Source organism: Mustela nigripes, chromosome 4 (genome assembly GCF_022355385.1).
Source record: "Mustela nigripes isolate SB6536 chromosome 4, MUSNIG.SB6536, whole genome shotgun sequence".
Lineage (NCBI taxonomy): Eukaryota > Metazoa > Chordata > Mammalia > Carnivora > Mustelidae > Mustela > Mustela nigripes.
In genome coordinates, this window is record NC_081560.1 from 12,814,494 (window position 1) to 12,830,822 (window position 16,329).

A 16,329-nucleotide genomic window follows, 5' to 3' on the forward strand; every position below is an offset into this window, starting at 1 on the left:
TTATTCCTTCCCCCGACTGTTACAGCGTGCCTGGACAGTGAGCTGTGACTGTCCAAGCTGTCGGAAAGAGGAATCACAAGTCATACAGGGCTTCCTTTTCAGCACCTAGAGCCTGGACAGTTCCCCCCAGGAGGGCCAAGAAGAGGCAGATCCCAGGTCATCCCCACTTTTCCCTTGCTCCATAAAACAAACAAACAAACAAACAGGCCATGCCTCTGTGCGAGGTAGTTTGGGCTTCTACTTTGCTTTTATGCCCTCTATAAGGAAATCTTGCTGACATAAGTGAGGAGTTCGGGACCCATGATGTGTGCACGTCAGAAGCATTAGCCTATGTTCTGGGTAGTCAATAAACATTAAGCAACAAGCAGTCTGATCCCTTGCCAGGTTGGCACCTGGAAATAGATCATCCAATTTGGAAAGAAGAATACCTTTTAATATCCCCTCCAGCACCTAACACAGGGTTTCTCCATGAATATTGAATGAATAAATGAACAAATGGGCGAGGGAAGTTGGTGGGATTGTGCCCAGCTCTCCTTTGTGGCATCTGATTCACAACGCTCAGCAGAAGGAGGCAGGTTCCAATGTACGGAAGCTGTGAGAATGTTTCTAGGCCAGACTCCCAGCTAATGCCCCCCACAAACTTGGACTCACACATTCGTGAGTTGTGTTTGACAAACACAATGACACCGACACGGGGATTCTCAGATTTGCTTCAGTACAGGGATCATTAGCACATCTTTAACAGAAAGCACTGTATCCTCCAACCCAACTTTTACCCCAGGCTTCCTTCCTTCCGACTCCTGAGGCCATCTCAGAAATAAACCCCCATCCTGTCCACTCCATTCCTGTCGCTGACCCCCAGTCAGGCCAGCCACCACAGTAGGTGGGAGTGAGAGCATCTGCACTACGATTTTAGGGAACTCTGCACTACCTTTAACCACTGCATCGTCATCCCTTTGGGTCAGGTCTTTTGAAAGTTAAAAATACTATTGGGGGGGGGGTGGGTAATCCAAGAAGATGTGAGCACCTTTGCACAAACAAGTTCATTGAATTTTTGACAGGCAGGGGAAGCTGTGAGGAGGAGGAGTGTCCCGGCAGGAGTTACCGCTGCAAGGGCAGATGGAGGTGCAGTGGCACGTGAAGGGGGCTGTGCTCTCTGCCTGGCTTGCTGCAGAAAAAACCAGAAGCTCTGGGAGGACAGGCACAGAGCAGCCCATGGGGATCCTCAAAAGTTTACAACATTCCCTGCAAGGGCTAGGTGGGGTTGAGGGACAAAGACGTTTGCAAAAAGCAAAGACTTCAGGACACCAACTGACATATGGTGATGTCCTGATGATTGAGTTTCTGTGCGACCAAGCTTTCACAGTGCTGGGGATGGCTTCTTGCTAGGCATGACCCCCACGGAGGCCAGTCTTGCAAGCAAGAGGCAGCTCACAACAGACTGCACGCAGTAAGAGCCTCACGCAGGCTGGGCTCTGATGTGGATGCAGGGGAAAGAAAATGGCTGACACTGCAGGGGACCCAAGCTTCTAATGTCTGGGATGTTTACTTCATTAAGCTGTTTTACATAACAGCAGCCAGAAACAGAAAGGGAAAAAATAGCTGGAGGAAGTCCACTGGAGTTTGGACCTGGATTCTGAGTCTCCGATTCCTCCAAGGCCAAGGTGGAACCTCTGGTAAACCACTTTCTCCCTGGCTTGGCTACTCTGTCTGCAAAGGAGCTGGAAAACTGCATTGGGCTCCTAGGAGGAAACCTCAAGGGGCATTACAGTGGATATGACAAAAAGGTAGTCATCACTGGGGTAGTTACTGTTATTTTATTTTCATCCCAAGCCCCTTGGTCTACCACATTCATCCTCCTTCCCCAGCCTTCTTCTGATGGCTGGGGAAGGAGGGACCAGAAATCCAGGCAACTCCTGAGCTTGGAGCCCAGAAGTCTTAATGGGCAGAAAGTCCAGAGCATAGATGAACAGGCTGGTCCAGGAGCTGCCAGGGCAGTTCACAGGGAAAGGAAAAGAAAAGTGCCATCAGGCAAGAAGCAAACATAAATCCAAGTCCAAAAGGCCAAAGCCAGGGGGAAAGAGCAGGAAGTAGCCTCGGGAGCAAGGGGTAGGCATGACCTGGCAGTGGCTAGAAGAAATAAAACAGCAGCCCCAGGGAGACTAGGGTCCAGGGGCAGGATGCACTAATTATGGAAAGAGGAGAGGGTGTGGAAAAGGCCAGAAGAGAGGGAGACCAGGTAGGGCTTGGCCAAGCAGAGTACGGTAAGTGTTCTGCGCTGAAATGTACAACAGAGCAGCAGGACAGACCAAGCTTCTCACCACACGCCAACCTGGGTGGGCGCTGGCCCCCAAAACTGAGCTAGCCTACAGGCCCCCCACCATGGGCACCCTCCAGCTTTGGGGTCAGGGAGCCAGGTGTGTCATCCGAGGGTCTACATTAGACAAGAAACTTCCGGATTTTCATTTCTTCTCCCTCTTTTAGCACACTCACTGAAACGCCCTTGCTTCTTCATGGTCTCAGGCTCCATCTCGGTCTGTCTGTTTCCCTCCCCTACACCCCTGCCCTCTTCTCCTCTCCTCCGTCTTAAGGACCCATCTTATTTCTCGGACCCCACTTCCCAGAGCTCCTGTGTGAGCGTGTGTTGTTGGAAGAGCGCCCTCAGGAGGATGGGGGAGCAGGGACAGTGACGTCCGGGATGGGGATCATTCCTCCTCTCTCCCTCCCTGGCCGGCTGGAAATGTGCCCTGGGACCATCCGATCTAATTAACTGAAATTTCAGTCTTGACAGAAGGAGGCTTTAAAATAAATAAACAACGCTAGCTTTCTTGGCCCTCAGCCTCCCGAGAGATAAGGCAGAGGCTCTGACTGCAGGGAAGTGGAGTCCCAGCTCCCTGATTCCTGCTGCCAGGGGCAATCAGCTGCGAGTGGAAACCTCCATCCTGAAAACACCATGTGGAATGCAAAACCGTAACTGCACAAAAATGGTGACTCGGGAGTGCTAGGGCTCAGACCCCAGGGGAAACTTGGCAGCAGCAAAGCAGAGATCGGAGGTACGTACCCTTCTCGTACCTTCCACCAGGTGCCTGCCCTGTGGCTCCCAGGCAGGCTCCTCGGGACCACCTGGTGCAACACCACTCGTGCCAGCTCCTTCTGCAGAAGCCCTGATCTCTCAGACGTCTTCGCAGACCCAGCTTTCTCGCCCTCTGGGCTCCCCAGGCCCTAGCACAGGCCACCAGGCTCCCTGCCCACCCACTTCCCCTTGCCCAACCAATGGCCACATGCAGGCCCCCTGCTTCACTGAAAGGGCATCACCAAAGGGACTCCCGTGGCACATGGAGTAAAGGCAGAGCCACTGGGGATGGCCTCAAGGGCCCCTGGAGGTGGCAGGAGGACACAGAATTCTCCCAACAAGGGCTGCAAACTCAGGCAGAGCTGCAGAGCATGAGAAGCCTGCGGGGTCATTGTTTTCTAGAGACCAGAGGAAGTGGCAGTGTTTCAGGTGCCACCGCAGCGCCAGCCTGCTTCCCCTGCACCGCCACTCATCTGATTTTGTCATAATCAAAACATCACACCAGGCAGCCCATCCAGAGAGTAGCACTGGCCAAGCTCGTCTCCCCTCGCCGCCGTCCACCCCTCATGGGCCCCCCGCTGGAGGGGGCAGGAGGCTCTGAGTCAGAACCACGGAGTCTGGACAAACGCCACTCGGGGTCACTGGAACTTAACGGGAGGCAGTGGACGGACAGGGCGGCAAAGGGATTGCCCCAGACAGAGAGTCATGCCTGGGGGGAATGAGGGCACAGCTCCAACTCTGGAAGGGGTTCTGCCTCCTCCCAGGGAGCTCCGACCCGGGTGGGAAGACAACAAACATAGAGTGCTTCACCAGCCATCGCCATCCAGCCCAGGTAAACCTCGCCAACACGCCACTCAGACGAGCCAGCATTCATACCTCAGAGACCGCCCCCCCACCCCCACAGCCCCCACACATGCACACACTTATACTTTTGGCTCTCTGGCCTTTATTCCCCAGGGTGGTTATTATCTCTTTACACTTGGATTTATAAGCCTAGTGACCTACAAATAATTTTATTCCTTCACTACTCTTCACTTGACCATAAAGTGGATGAGCTCTCGGCCAGACAGTGAAGCCTCCCACTGGTGGTGGAAACTGTTGAGAAACCACAGCACAGTTTTAAACCAAACTGTGCTTTTCCTATTAGAAAAAAAAAAATATGTATTTCCCCACATCAAGGGGTGATGACCACATGAAGAACGTTTAACCTCAATTTAAGCAAAGTCTGAAATATTTTCCAAATTGTTTCAGAAAAAATACCGATTTCTTGCCTTTGGTAAATATGATCTTTTGAGAAAAAAATGACAGAATGTAGGATATTATGGTCAAATTCCGAAATGATAACCAGCCTTGGATCAATGGGTTTATGGATTTATTTGATCTCATTGACAGTATTACAGAGTACAGAGCTCTCAAATATGAAATCAGAGTCCGATTTTTTTTTTTTAATTTCCAAAGCTTGGTTATAGGGGTTTGCTAGCCTTTGTAGTTTCTATTTTATTTCAGAGTGGGCTCATGAGCCCCCTTCCCACCTATCAATATCAATTGATATTGATATCAATCAATATCTGACCTTTGAAAATTAAAATTGACATTTATTATCCTTTCCCATGACGCCAGCATTGACAATTACACTTAGCACCAACGTCAGATGGGACAGATGGTCACCTGCCCTCACCTGCCCTCCGGCTGAGAGTAGCTATCACTGATATCAGGAATGGCAAATGTTCTCTGCCTGCTTAATAGCCATTAGGCCGCTCTGTGAAACAGGCAGACAAATCCCTCCAAAAAGCATCCACTTCACCCACCGTGGGATGCCAAAGACTTCACGTATCAGTCGGTGAGAGCGCTTTTATCTGTTCAAAACAGAAAACTATTAGCACCCCGATTCACAGGCATCATCTGCCCACTCAAGTTTGCAGAACCAATGGTGCCGCGGTTTCAGAACAAGGACCCCAGAGATGCTGGACTCCAAGAAGATTCCACAAACCTTAGCGTTGGCCTCCTCTCTCTGTCTTTGCCAACACCATGTAACATCCCAGCAATGCCACAGTAGGTAATTTAGTCGAATTCCAGGGATCCAGGGATCTACTGTGCGCAGCCCATAACATTCTACTGAGTTTCCCTGGAAATGCCTCAGAGCAATTTACACTAATTCTCCTTCTTGCTGGAAAACTCTCACAAACTACCTTAATTGCTTGAAACAATTATACTATATTGTAACCATCACACTGCCTTGTAATTATTTGAGTTGTGAATGGGTCCTTCCCCCACCCCCCCCCACCTCTACCTCCAGGTGTGAGCTCTTTCAAAGAGTTCCCTGTGGCCTCAGTGTGTGTCTGGTACATAGAAAAACTCAGTACCTTTGGTTGAATTGAGTAAATATGAACCAAAGCCACGCCGATCACTTCTTCTTAGCTTCTGTTATGACCCCATAATTTAAGTTATATTTAAGTGGTTACTCGGCAAGGCTTATCATGAACCTTGAACATCTACTGCAGGCTTCTGTTACCGTAGACCAATGTAAGTGGGAAATGAGCAGTCATTTTCGAGAATCTATGTAATTGTCTCCGTAAGTGTCTACGGCCAAAAAAAAAAAAATTTTTTTTTTTTTTTTTTTTAGTAATCCTGATTACTAGTATTTCTAAGGCAAATCTCACATTAAAGTTAAGTAAGTATGTGTAAGCCTAGCTCAATGTCTGGTGCACAGGAATGCACTTGCAATGTTAGCGTTCTGTCACCACGTCTGCTTGCTGTGTCTGGTAATGTCACAGCCTGAAGGTAACAACTTAGTTAATGCTTTCCAGCCACTGACACCAGCCCCACCACTTCGGGCCAGCGGCAGGAGCAATCATCCAGACACCTGGTCACAGTCTTTTTTTCCTGAAACCAGTGAATCGTTGCTCTGTTTTAATTTTACATGCCTCTCTCCCCTGCCTCCACCTCAAGCCATGGTCGTTTGATTAAAGCCAAACTAACAAGTGGAAGATACCTGTCAGCCGCCGAGCATGCAAGATAGGACTAGGCAACAATGAAGGGAAGAAAGAGGTTTTCGACCTTCTTCAAAACTGACGGAACAATTTAGCAAACCATAAAAGACCCTCCCTCGCATATTTCTATGTCTTGTGAGATCACGTCGGGGGAAGGCTGCAACAGAAAAGAAATGCCAAATGCAGGAGAGACAATTCAGAGCAGAATATGTCCCCTGAAGAACTGTGCCACCAGCAAAGGACAGTTTCCGGGACACGGACAAGCAGGACAACCCACAGAATGGGAAAATGGAAATAGCCAACTACCTTGGCTTGCTAATGAAGTCGTCCTCTTACCACAATTAGCATCTCTGAAGGTTCCCAACCAAGAAACTCCCTAAGAGCTGGAGGCAGCTATCCTGACCTCACCTGGGCAGTCACATGCGCACTGGATCCCCAAACCTCTCGTTCTTGGGGAAACAAGAGATCCTATCCCTTAGCGACTCACCCAGACACAAACTCCCAATGCTATGTAGCCTGCAACCCCCAGCGGGCCTAACCAAGTACAAAGAACGGCATGAGGGATTCACGGTTGCCACGAGAATTCTCCAAGCAACTCAGGAGACGCACTGAAGTTAGATCCCAGGAGCTGGTTTCATTAGGTAGTGAAGTCATACCCGGGTAACCAAGTAAGATTACCGATCATTTGTCAGTTCATTGCTTTGGGGTTGTTCGTTTTCTTTTTTCTTTTTTTTTTTTTTTCTTTCTTTATGCTACATGTATTTGTTGCCTTGATTTATTTATTTTTTTTTTTAAGTAGGCTCTCTGTCCCAACATAGGGCTTGAACTCACAACCCCAAGATCAAGAGACACATGCTCTTCCAACGGAGCGCCCCTGTTTTTAATTTTAGGAGCAAACTCTGTAAGTCTACTGCCATCAAAGCCAGCAGAGGCAATTCTGACCCACAGGCACTGACGCTTGAAGGAATCACTGTCGTGCTCTGAGACCATCTACAGGCCTAAGAGGCACATTCGTCCGTCCAGACCAGGCTGCCGATGGGCATCCAAACCTCTGTGACCTCTGAAGGCCACCGCCAGAGAAAGAAACTCAGGTGTACTTACGAAGGGCGTGCCACTCGTCCTGACGGATGGTCTTCGTGATGTTGAAAGTGAGGTTCCTGGGGATGGTGGCTGAGGAGTAGTGGTATTTGATGTACGTGCATCGTTCAATTTCTCCTGCCGAAGAGAGACGGGAAACCGAACATTAATGGGCAGCAACCGTATCTTGAGGCAGTTTCCGGGACCCATTTTTCTGTCCTGGGGAAAGAGACTTGTCTCCTATTGGGCCTGGTGACAACTATAGTTTACACAAGGCATTAACTTTGACTCCAAAAAGTCATGTCTACTTTCCAGAGAGTCAACTATAAAGTCCAACACCATTGATTTAGATAGAAAAATACCTCCCCGGCATCATTCAGAGATGGAAAGAACCAGCCTCTTCTCAGCCTTCTGCCCAGAGGGAGGGTGGAAATCAAGCCCCTTAACACACTCAACATCAGGTCCAATGGGACCTTTCCTGATCATTTGACTAGTGAAGCATGCATTGCTCACTTATCAAAGGACTCCTATCTCAGAACAGAGTTTCTCAAAGTGTGGTCCAAGGACCACCAGCATCCTCCAAGAACTTGCTAGAAATGTCCTTTCCTAGGCCTAATCCCAGATCTGCCAAATCAGAAACTCAAAGGTAGAGCTGCCATTTGAATTTTAATAAGCTCTCCAGGTGATTCTTTTGTACGCCAAAGTTTGAGAATCTAACAAAATTACCAATGTATTAATTCATAAATCCAGCATGTTTGCAAATTCCAAAAGAAAAGGCCAATTAGGAGTTCCTTCCCCGTTACTTTTGGTCTCCTGTAGGCATGTCTTTTGACACTTGCATATCTGGGGAATATTAAAACTCAGTGTCGGGGGAGTCATTGTGAAGAATCAGGGAAGAAGTGATTTTTAAGGATTAGGGGTTTAAAATGCGGTTTTGCACCTGAATAGATTTTGATGGTAATCCATTTTGCACCCCACTGATTTTCAATTTATAAGTGGTGACACCTGATTGAATTGTTTGACCCCTGGCTCACCGTCTGCCGGGAACCCGGCAATTGGTGAAGGGCAGTAATTTAGACAGTAGCTCTCATGAAACGGATGCCTTATTGTAAATCCTATCTGGACAACTGCCCTACTGTGAGTTATTGCAAACACTCTTCCAGTGGGACAGACATTGTTTGGAGAGGCAAAGTTAGGAGAAAGTGCTAGACACGCTTTTCCTTTTTCGCCTCCTCTGCCTCTGTCCCCTTAGCCTCTCAATGTCCTCAAGTCTTTCACATGCCCCTGGCATGCCCCCTGACCACACCCTCACCGGGTCTTCCTTCTTCCCTAACTTGCTATCTTGCTATGCCTTCTTGGAAAAGTAGTCTATCAGACCATCTCAACTCACGTTCATACTCTAAGACCATGATGTTCTGATTTCCATGACTATCTCCAATAGCATCACCTCCCATTCGGTCAACAACATAATAAAGTCCCTGGCCATCCCCAGGGCCTCCCCATCTCTAGTGGGGCCCGTCCTCCCTGACATCCAGCTGGTCACCAAGCCGGAAGCCAGCCCATCCTCCGTGCCTTCAGTCTCTAGAGTAATCGCGTGAATACAACAACCCATCTCAGCAAACAGCCACATTTACTAAGGACTTGCTGGCAGGAAACACTTGTCAAGGGCTTCATAAACCGATGGTTTCCTGCTCTACTCATGTCACGACATGCCCAGAAGAGATGCATGCAAGGCTCCTCGAGATGAACAGATGCCGCCTCCCTGTGAAGGAACCAACACCCCCAACCCACTTGTAACCCTCCATGTTCAGGACTTTTTCCAACGGCAGAAACCCCCATGCTGGATGTAGTCTTACTTCGTCCTTCATACAACCCAATTAAGTAGGCGTTGCTATGACCATCAGCATAATAGGGTATTTCACAAAAGAGAAAAAAGGCTCAAAAAAATGAGGGGACTTTCCCAAGGAAATGGCAGCACCAGGATGAGAACCCAGAAGCGTGTGACCGGAGCTTCCCTCCACCAGGACACCCTCCACAATGCTGCTTGGACTGTATTCCAGAAAGGAAACCAAGGTCTTTTTTTTTTTTTTTTAAGATTTATTTATTTATTTATTTGACAGACAGAGATCACAAGTAGGCAGAGAGGCAGGCAGAGAGAGAGAGAGAGCCGGAAGCAGGCTCCCTGCTGAGCAGAGAGCCCGATGCGGGGCTTGATCCCAGTACCCTGGGATCATGACCTGAGCCGAAGGCAGAGGCTTTAACCCACTGAGCCACCCAGGCGCCCCACCAAGGTCTCTTTTATGCACGGGATCAACTGCACACTCCTCGGGCAGGAAGTCCCAGCCAGGGGGGCTTTCCCACCCCACCCTGCATCTGCTGTATCCAAGGCCTCTGCACCTTCCCTCCCAAGAAGTGGCCAGTATGGTGGCTCCCCGGCAAAGCCTTCCTGGCAGCTTGGCCGGCGCCCAGCAACAGCGAGCAGTAGTGGTTCGACCGGGTCCCTCCGCTCCCCTCCCTGAGCTCCTGCCCTATTGCGGCAAGCACACGGATGGACTATGATTTATCAGTTTACACACCGCGCTACCCCCACTAGATTATGAGTTTCTCAAGGGCAGGGACTGGTCTTATCCATTCATCTCGCTCTGCGCGGCTCCCAGCACTGGGTGCGCACCAGTAACACGTGCTGGGAGGAAGAAAATGAATAATCTGTAAAACCACAGTGGGCGAGGCATCCAGCCGCTTCTGTTCCATGCAAGGGACTGAAATAATTGAGGCGAATCAGAATCTAACAAATAAAGGGAAGGGATGGCTGCAGAAGCCCTTTCCTATCTGGATACAGTTAGGGAGTGAGGCTTCTCTGGTCATGGCGACGTGGGGAAAAACCAGACGGGCACAGAACAGCCTCTCACTGCACTTTGGAAATGTAAGCCGAGGAGCAATGAGGTCCATGTTTCTGGGTTTTGTTTTAAGAAGAAAGAGGAGAGGAAAATACAAAGGGTAAAGCATTGTATCAAGAATCCGGATCGTCAGTGACCTGATCGTCGAGCAGGTCGTGCTGGACGCCGCTTTGGAGATGCCAAGCAGGATCTCCCGGAAATGGCCAGATGGGTGGCCATCACTGATGTCTGCGAAAAGTAACGGATTTCTTGGCCAAGATCAGGTTCTCTCAGGCTCAAAGCAAACTCTGTAAGTGGCCATGGGTTCCAGGCAAGCTGCAGCCAGCTGCCTCCATCTCCCGCCCCCCCAGGCCCCCAGCCCCCCAGCCCTCGAGCCACCTGACACTCGGCGCTGCAGGTGATGGGCCCGAGCCGGGCCTGGAACAGCCCCGCTGGAGGCCTCACTATTTGCTTTGCCTCGGGGAGGCAAGCATCCTGTCTTTGACAGCAATTAAATGTGAAAGACTCAAATATTGCCTAAGAAGAGAGGCAAAATATTTATCCATGTGTCTGCAGGTCCTGTCAGTGTGCTGGGCTTTTGTAAATACAGGCGCCATCTGGGCACCGAATTCGTGTGCCCAGAACGTGGGCTTCCCAATACAAACAGGTTTTCCAGCAACAACCCTGAGGGGCTACCTGAGAGGCAGAGGAGAAGCCCACAGCCTTCCCTGGAGGGAAGGTCAAACCTGTCTTCCCAACTCCTACCTTCCAGCAGGGAGGCCTCAGCCTGGATAGGGCGGGGCGGGGGGCACCCTCAGGAATGAGGACAACTTAAGCCTTCATCCATACTCTGCTTTCGGGGCTGGTGACCCTCCTGCCGGCCACCTCAGGCTCCCGGGCAGACAGGATACCCAAATGGGTAGTTAAGAAGAATTTCAAAAATGGAAAATTTACAAAGCTGAGCCCAGGCCGTGCTGAGGCCAACAATGGGGGTTGTGGGGACGTACAGCCGCTGACAGAAGGACTTGGTATAACCTAAGCCTGGAGAGACAGAGGGAGCAGACACCGGAACCTAGAAAGAATGGCCGCAGGTGGAGGGGTGACATGACCTTGGGCAGAGGGTCTCAGCCAGCCAGCCGGGGTGAGGGGACTAGGGATAAACCTGCGACCTCTCACTCCTCCTTCCCCCAGTAGCCCCGCCCACCAGAAGGGGGAAGAGGAGGGGGAGCCCAGGAGCTGAGAGCAGGCGCAAGGTGGAGGGGGTCCAACGGGCAACAGGGGCATCCGGCTCCCTTCCCTCTTTTCCCTTTCCTCCTTGCTCCTCTCCCATCACCCTGGCCCGCTCTTCTTCTAAAGGCATCAGCCCCGCTCTCCCTCACGCCAGTGTCAGCCAGCAACTTCTCCCTTCCACCTCCCCCTGCAAAGGAAGACCCCAGGACAAGGAAGAGTGGGAGACCGTTCCCGTCCTTTTCCCCCATCTCAAATCCTTGAAGACCCAAGGTCCGAGGGTGATGACTCACTTTAAGCCCTCAGTGTGATCCTGACGCACAGGGAGCACTCAGGAGCGTTAGTCTCACTCGCTGTCCTACAACTGCTTACTCTAAGGGGGCAAGACCGAAGCAGTCAGAAATAACATGAGCAACCACTGCTGACATCATGCCACATACATTTTAAAGACATACATAAATACATAGATGTATATATTTATATATATATAAAATGAGAAATTTCTGCACACGAAAACCCTAGGAGGCTGGCAGCGCAAGAGCTCTGAGATACCCTAGAACAGGAGGAGACAGACCAGGGGAGAGGCAGAGACGGCACCAGACGCGGAATTCTGGATTCCGCTCATACCTTACAACAGCGCTGGTAAGCGGTTCTCCTCTCCTGCGCATCTGCCATCGGGGAGACCTGGTTTCCGAAACCCTTGTGGAAGGCTTCAGTATCTTAAGGAGGAAGCTTCTCAGGCAAAGCGATTGGAGAGGCAGCCCTGAGACCCACCCCCACCCCCACTCCACTGGAAATTCTCTGCCCTGAACAGGTGCCACAGCACTTTCAATTCTTCCATTAGAGAGTTGTTCCTTTGGATCAAGTACTATGCTATTAGAGCTCTAAAGGGGCTGCCCTCTGAAGACGTTCAGACGGGTGGCACTGAGTCACTAACAGGGGTGTGAGTAAGCGAGCTCCCAGAGAAGCTGGGAAGGGCATGAAGAATCCACTGAGGGAGGGGAAGGGCAGGGCGTGTGCAAAGGCAAACTCACAACTTCACAGGATGGGCTCCAAGAAAAATGAGGACATGGGAACTCCCCCGCCCCCATGTTGAAGGCGGAGCGATCGGTACAGCCACTACAGAAGACACTATGGTGCTTCCCCGCGGACAAAAAATAGTACTACCGTATGATCCAGCAATCCCACTGACAGGTATGTATTTGGAGGAAATGAAATCACTATTTTTTTTTTAAGTTTTGTTTATGTTAAGTAATCTCTACACCCAACACGGGGTTTGAACTCATGACTGGAGATCAAGAGTCACATTCTCTATCGACTGAGCCAGCCAGGCACCCCTGAAATCATTATCGTTGTTTGTTTTGTTTCTTTTGTTTTTTAAGGAGAGGGGCAAAGGGAGATGAAGAAGCAGACTTCCCAGTGAGCAGGGAGCCCGACACAGGACTCGATCCCAGGGCCCCGGGATCATGGCTTGAGCCAAAGGCAGATGCTTAAATAAGCCACCCTGGTGCCCCTGAACTCACTGTCTTCAAGAGCTAGCTGCACACCCATGCTTACTGCAGCGCTATCCACGACAGCAAAGACATGGAAACAACCTAAGTGCCCATCAATGGATAAAGAAAATGTGGGAGACACATGTGTGTATGTAGGTAGGTGAGTAGATATATATGAATATATATAACAGAGTATCGTTCAGCCATAAACAAAGGAAATCCTGTCATTTGCAACAACATGGATGGACCTTCAAAGCATTATGCTAAGTCACAAAAAGAGGGAGATCGTATAGTCTCCCTTATATGTGGATTTTAAGAACACACTGAGACAGAACAGATCAGCCACTGCCAGAGGCAGAGGGGATAGTGGTACAGGAGCTGAGTGAGGGTAGCCCAAAAGTAGGTTACCGGTTATAAAAAAGTTCTAGAGATATAATATACAGCATGCTGACTCAAATTAATAACGCACTTTCGAAGGTTGCTACGAGTAGATCTTAAAGGTTCTCATCACAAGAAAAAAATTGGCAACTATATGGGGATGAATGTTCATTATTGTGGCGATCGTTTCTCACTATATGCATATATCAAATCAACACACTGTGCACCTTGAACTAACGCGGTATTAGATGTCAATGGTATTTCAATAAAACTGGGGGGAAGAGTGGAACAAGTCAGTCTGGACATGTGATAGTCAAATGTGCTTAGGAAACATTAAGTTAAAAATATCTAAATGGTTTACTTATTATGGGACTTCAAGAGTTTCTTATGTATGCTGTGCCTCCCTCCCCCGCCCCTGCCCTCACCCCCCCCAAGAAAGGACTGGTGCGGCAGGCAGACTTATCCCCAACAACTTTGACCCCAAATCCTTTCTTATTCAAAGAACAGTTCCTACCACTGCATTGTGAGTTCCTCACCATCAGAAGCCCCTTCTCGGAGGGATGAAGAAGGGAGATTGGGGTCTGTTACTCAATCAGATGATCCCTAAGGTAAATGAAGTAGTCGGCTCTGAGTATTTGCCGGCCTCCCCTCAGAAGCCATATGCTGGAAGTTACCAGCCAAGCAACACAGGGTCAAATGTCCATCTGGGAACTGTGTCTGCATCTCGCCTTGAAATAAGCCTGGACCTCTGTGGACAGAGCCAGGGCAGGGCCTCAGTGTACCCTGGATTCCCACTGCAGTCGCAGGGAGCACCCCCAGGAAAGCTGACAGCACCCCCTATGCTCTCCCTGCCTCAACACGCTTCGCAAGCCCACTTAGTCCACACGAGGCAGCCTACAGGAGAACAGGAGGGGGGAGCAACCCTCAGGCAAGGGTGGGAGAGCCAGAGAGCACGCTTCTGAGCCCCTGGGGGGTTGGGTGGAGCACAAGGCATGCTCCGAACAGTTACACAGAGGGTGACCTCTGGGACCCCACCCCAGGAGGCAGCTCAGCAGCGCACACTTCACAGCTTTCTCCTCCTCCCCTGTTTCCCAGGGACTCCCGCACATCTCCTGTCTGCAGGCCACACTGGGGCAGGGAGAGCTGTAGGAGAGCGGGGAATGTGCGCTGTACACCTGACACCAATGTGGCTGGTATTAGGTAAAAGGACCCGGTCTGACTTAATCCACGCGTCTCCCTCATGGCAGGCCTCCTTCCTTAGAAGTCTTTTGGATGCCTACCCCATGTCGATGCTCCCAGTTCCTCCCAGCAACCCACTGGGGTCGCTAGCGGTTTCCCCATCTGACTGAAGGAGGAAGCAGGGCAGGCAGGTGAGGCCAGAACCCCTCAGCCGGCCAGGTGAGAAGCCGGGGTCTCTCAGTGGGCGCACGACACTTTCACACATCACAGCTGGGATGCCTCACAGCCTGTTGAGGGTTTACTGGGAACAGGATTTTTTTTTTTTTTTTTTTTTTGCAGCCCCAGTGCCTTGTAGGGAGAAGGAACTTGATACATTCATTAGTGAAGGAAGAAAGAAGAGGAGGAGGAGATGACACCCAGGCCTTCTCCGCTGCTCCTCTCTCGGTGCTGACGGCACAAGCGCCCAGAACACTGGGGTCTGGCCTGCCGGCCCACCGGCCTCAGCCTGCCATTCGAGGGCGGCGTCACCCCCCACCCTGGGGTCTGACAGCCCTCTGTCCCCCTTCCCGCCCGAGGCCTGTGCTCTGTGCTTAACATACGGGAAGATTAAACAGGGGGTAGAAACACATGGAAGAACAAGGAAAACCAACATTAAAGAGAGAGAGAGAGAGAGATGAAACCAGTTAAAAGTTTAAGTCTTATTCAAAGAGCTTTTTTTTTTTTTTTCCCTCAAGGAAAAAATGAGTTAAAATGCCATCGTCACAGGGAGAGAAAGTGGAGAGCTTTCCCTGTAGCAAGTGAGGAAAGCCATCGCCTGCTGCATGACTGTGGTCACCGCCGAACACGTGAGCGGTCCTAAGAGGGAGGGTGGAGGTCCGGGAATTCGAGGTTGGACATTAGAAGCCAAACTGTGTCCCCGATGAAAAAGCAGGGAAGCAGACCACCGTGCTCCAGGGGTTCAAGGAGGGCAGAACAGCCGGGGTCCCCCACCCCTCCCCACCCTGTCTGCCAGTGGGGCCCAAGGGGGATAGGACTGGGAAGGGCACATGCTGGGCTACTCCACCAACCACAATGTTGGCAAGAATCTCCCTGCCGCGGGGGGGGCGGGGAGGGGGCAGCTTGTCAGCGAAGTCTATTTCAAGAACCCCCACCTTCCACCACCTTCTCAGGCGCCTCTTAGCACCTTCTGCTCCTCCCAGATGTTCTGAGCCCAAGAATTTGCCAGGCTTACAGCTGCTGCAGGCCCAGCCAGGAAAGGTTTTCTTTAGACTGAGGGAAAGTGTTAGGTTTTCTCTTTTTAATGCTTTCAAATGAATTCCACTTGGTGTGCTTTGTTTTCCCGCTTGGGCCTTTTAATGTCCGCGCGCACTGCAGGGTTTACAAGCGGAGCCGTGTTCAGGGGGCCCTCCCGAATCACACACATGGCATTCCGGTCTCAGAACCCCAGCTGCTGACTGCCGGCACCCCACTCATCCCCCAACACGTGCCTGACCCCTCACCTTGGGCCTGGACATCTTCCTCCGGCTGCTGCCATCACCAGGTGATGTGCACCTGCGTCCCCTCTTTCTACCGGAACTAACAGCTTCGAGCAACGGAGGCTGCCGGGGCTTCAGCTCTGCGCTCCCAAGGGCCAAAATGGTGCCATGAAGTGCTGTCATTCGTTCCAACCACAGCTTAGTTCGATGCCTGCTTTCTCTGTATTAGGAACTATACAGAGTTCTTTAGTACGCATTATCTCGTCGGACCCTGGAAGGTACGTCCTGTTACACTCCCCATTTTGCCGATGAGAACGTAGAGGCTTAGCAAGGGCCCAGGTGGGATGCAAAGCCATCGGATACCACACCCATCAAGACACACTGAGGAAAGCCAACCAAGCTCTTCGGCAAGAGACCCCAGAGGTCTTCAGTCAGAAACAAATGAAGCAGAACTCTTCCATTGACAGGGATTTCCGGCATCTCCAGGCTTTGCTGCTCTTACCAGAGTAAGATGAAGTGTTGGCCTCCAAAGTTCCCCAGAGAGTGGAGAGTCCCTGGTCA

At 50.7% G+C, this 16,329-nt stretch overlaps 1 protein-coding gene across 1 annotated transcript in view; it reads right to left on the reverse strand.

The window, feature by feature from the left end:
* Positions 1–16,329, reverse strand: part of TMEM178B (transmembrane protein 178B) — a 326,761-nt gene that overhangs the window by 207,964 nt on the left and 102,468 nt on the right. Inside the window, exon 2 of the mRNA XM_059396261.1 lies at positions 7,165–7,278. Within this exon, the coding sequence (XP_059252244.1) occupies positions 7,165–7,278 (114 nt within the window). The remainder of the gene's footprint in view (positions 1–7,164; positions 7,279–16,329) is intronic.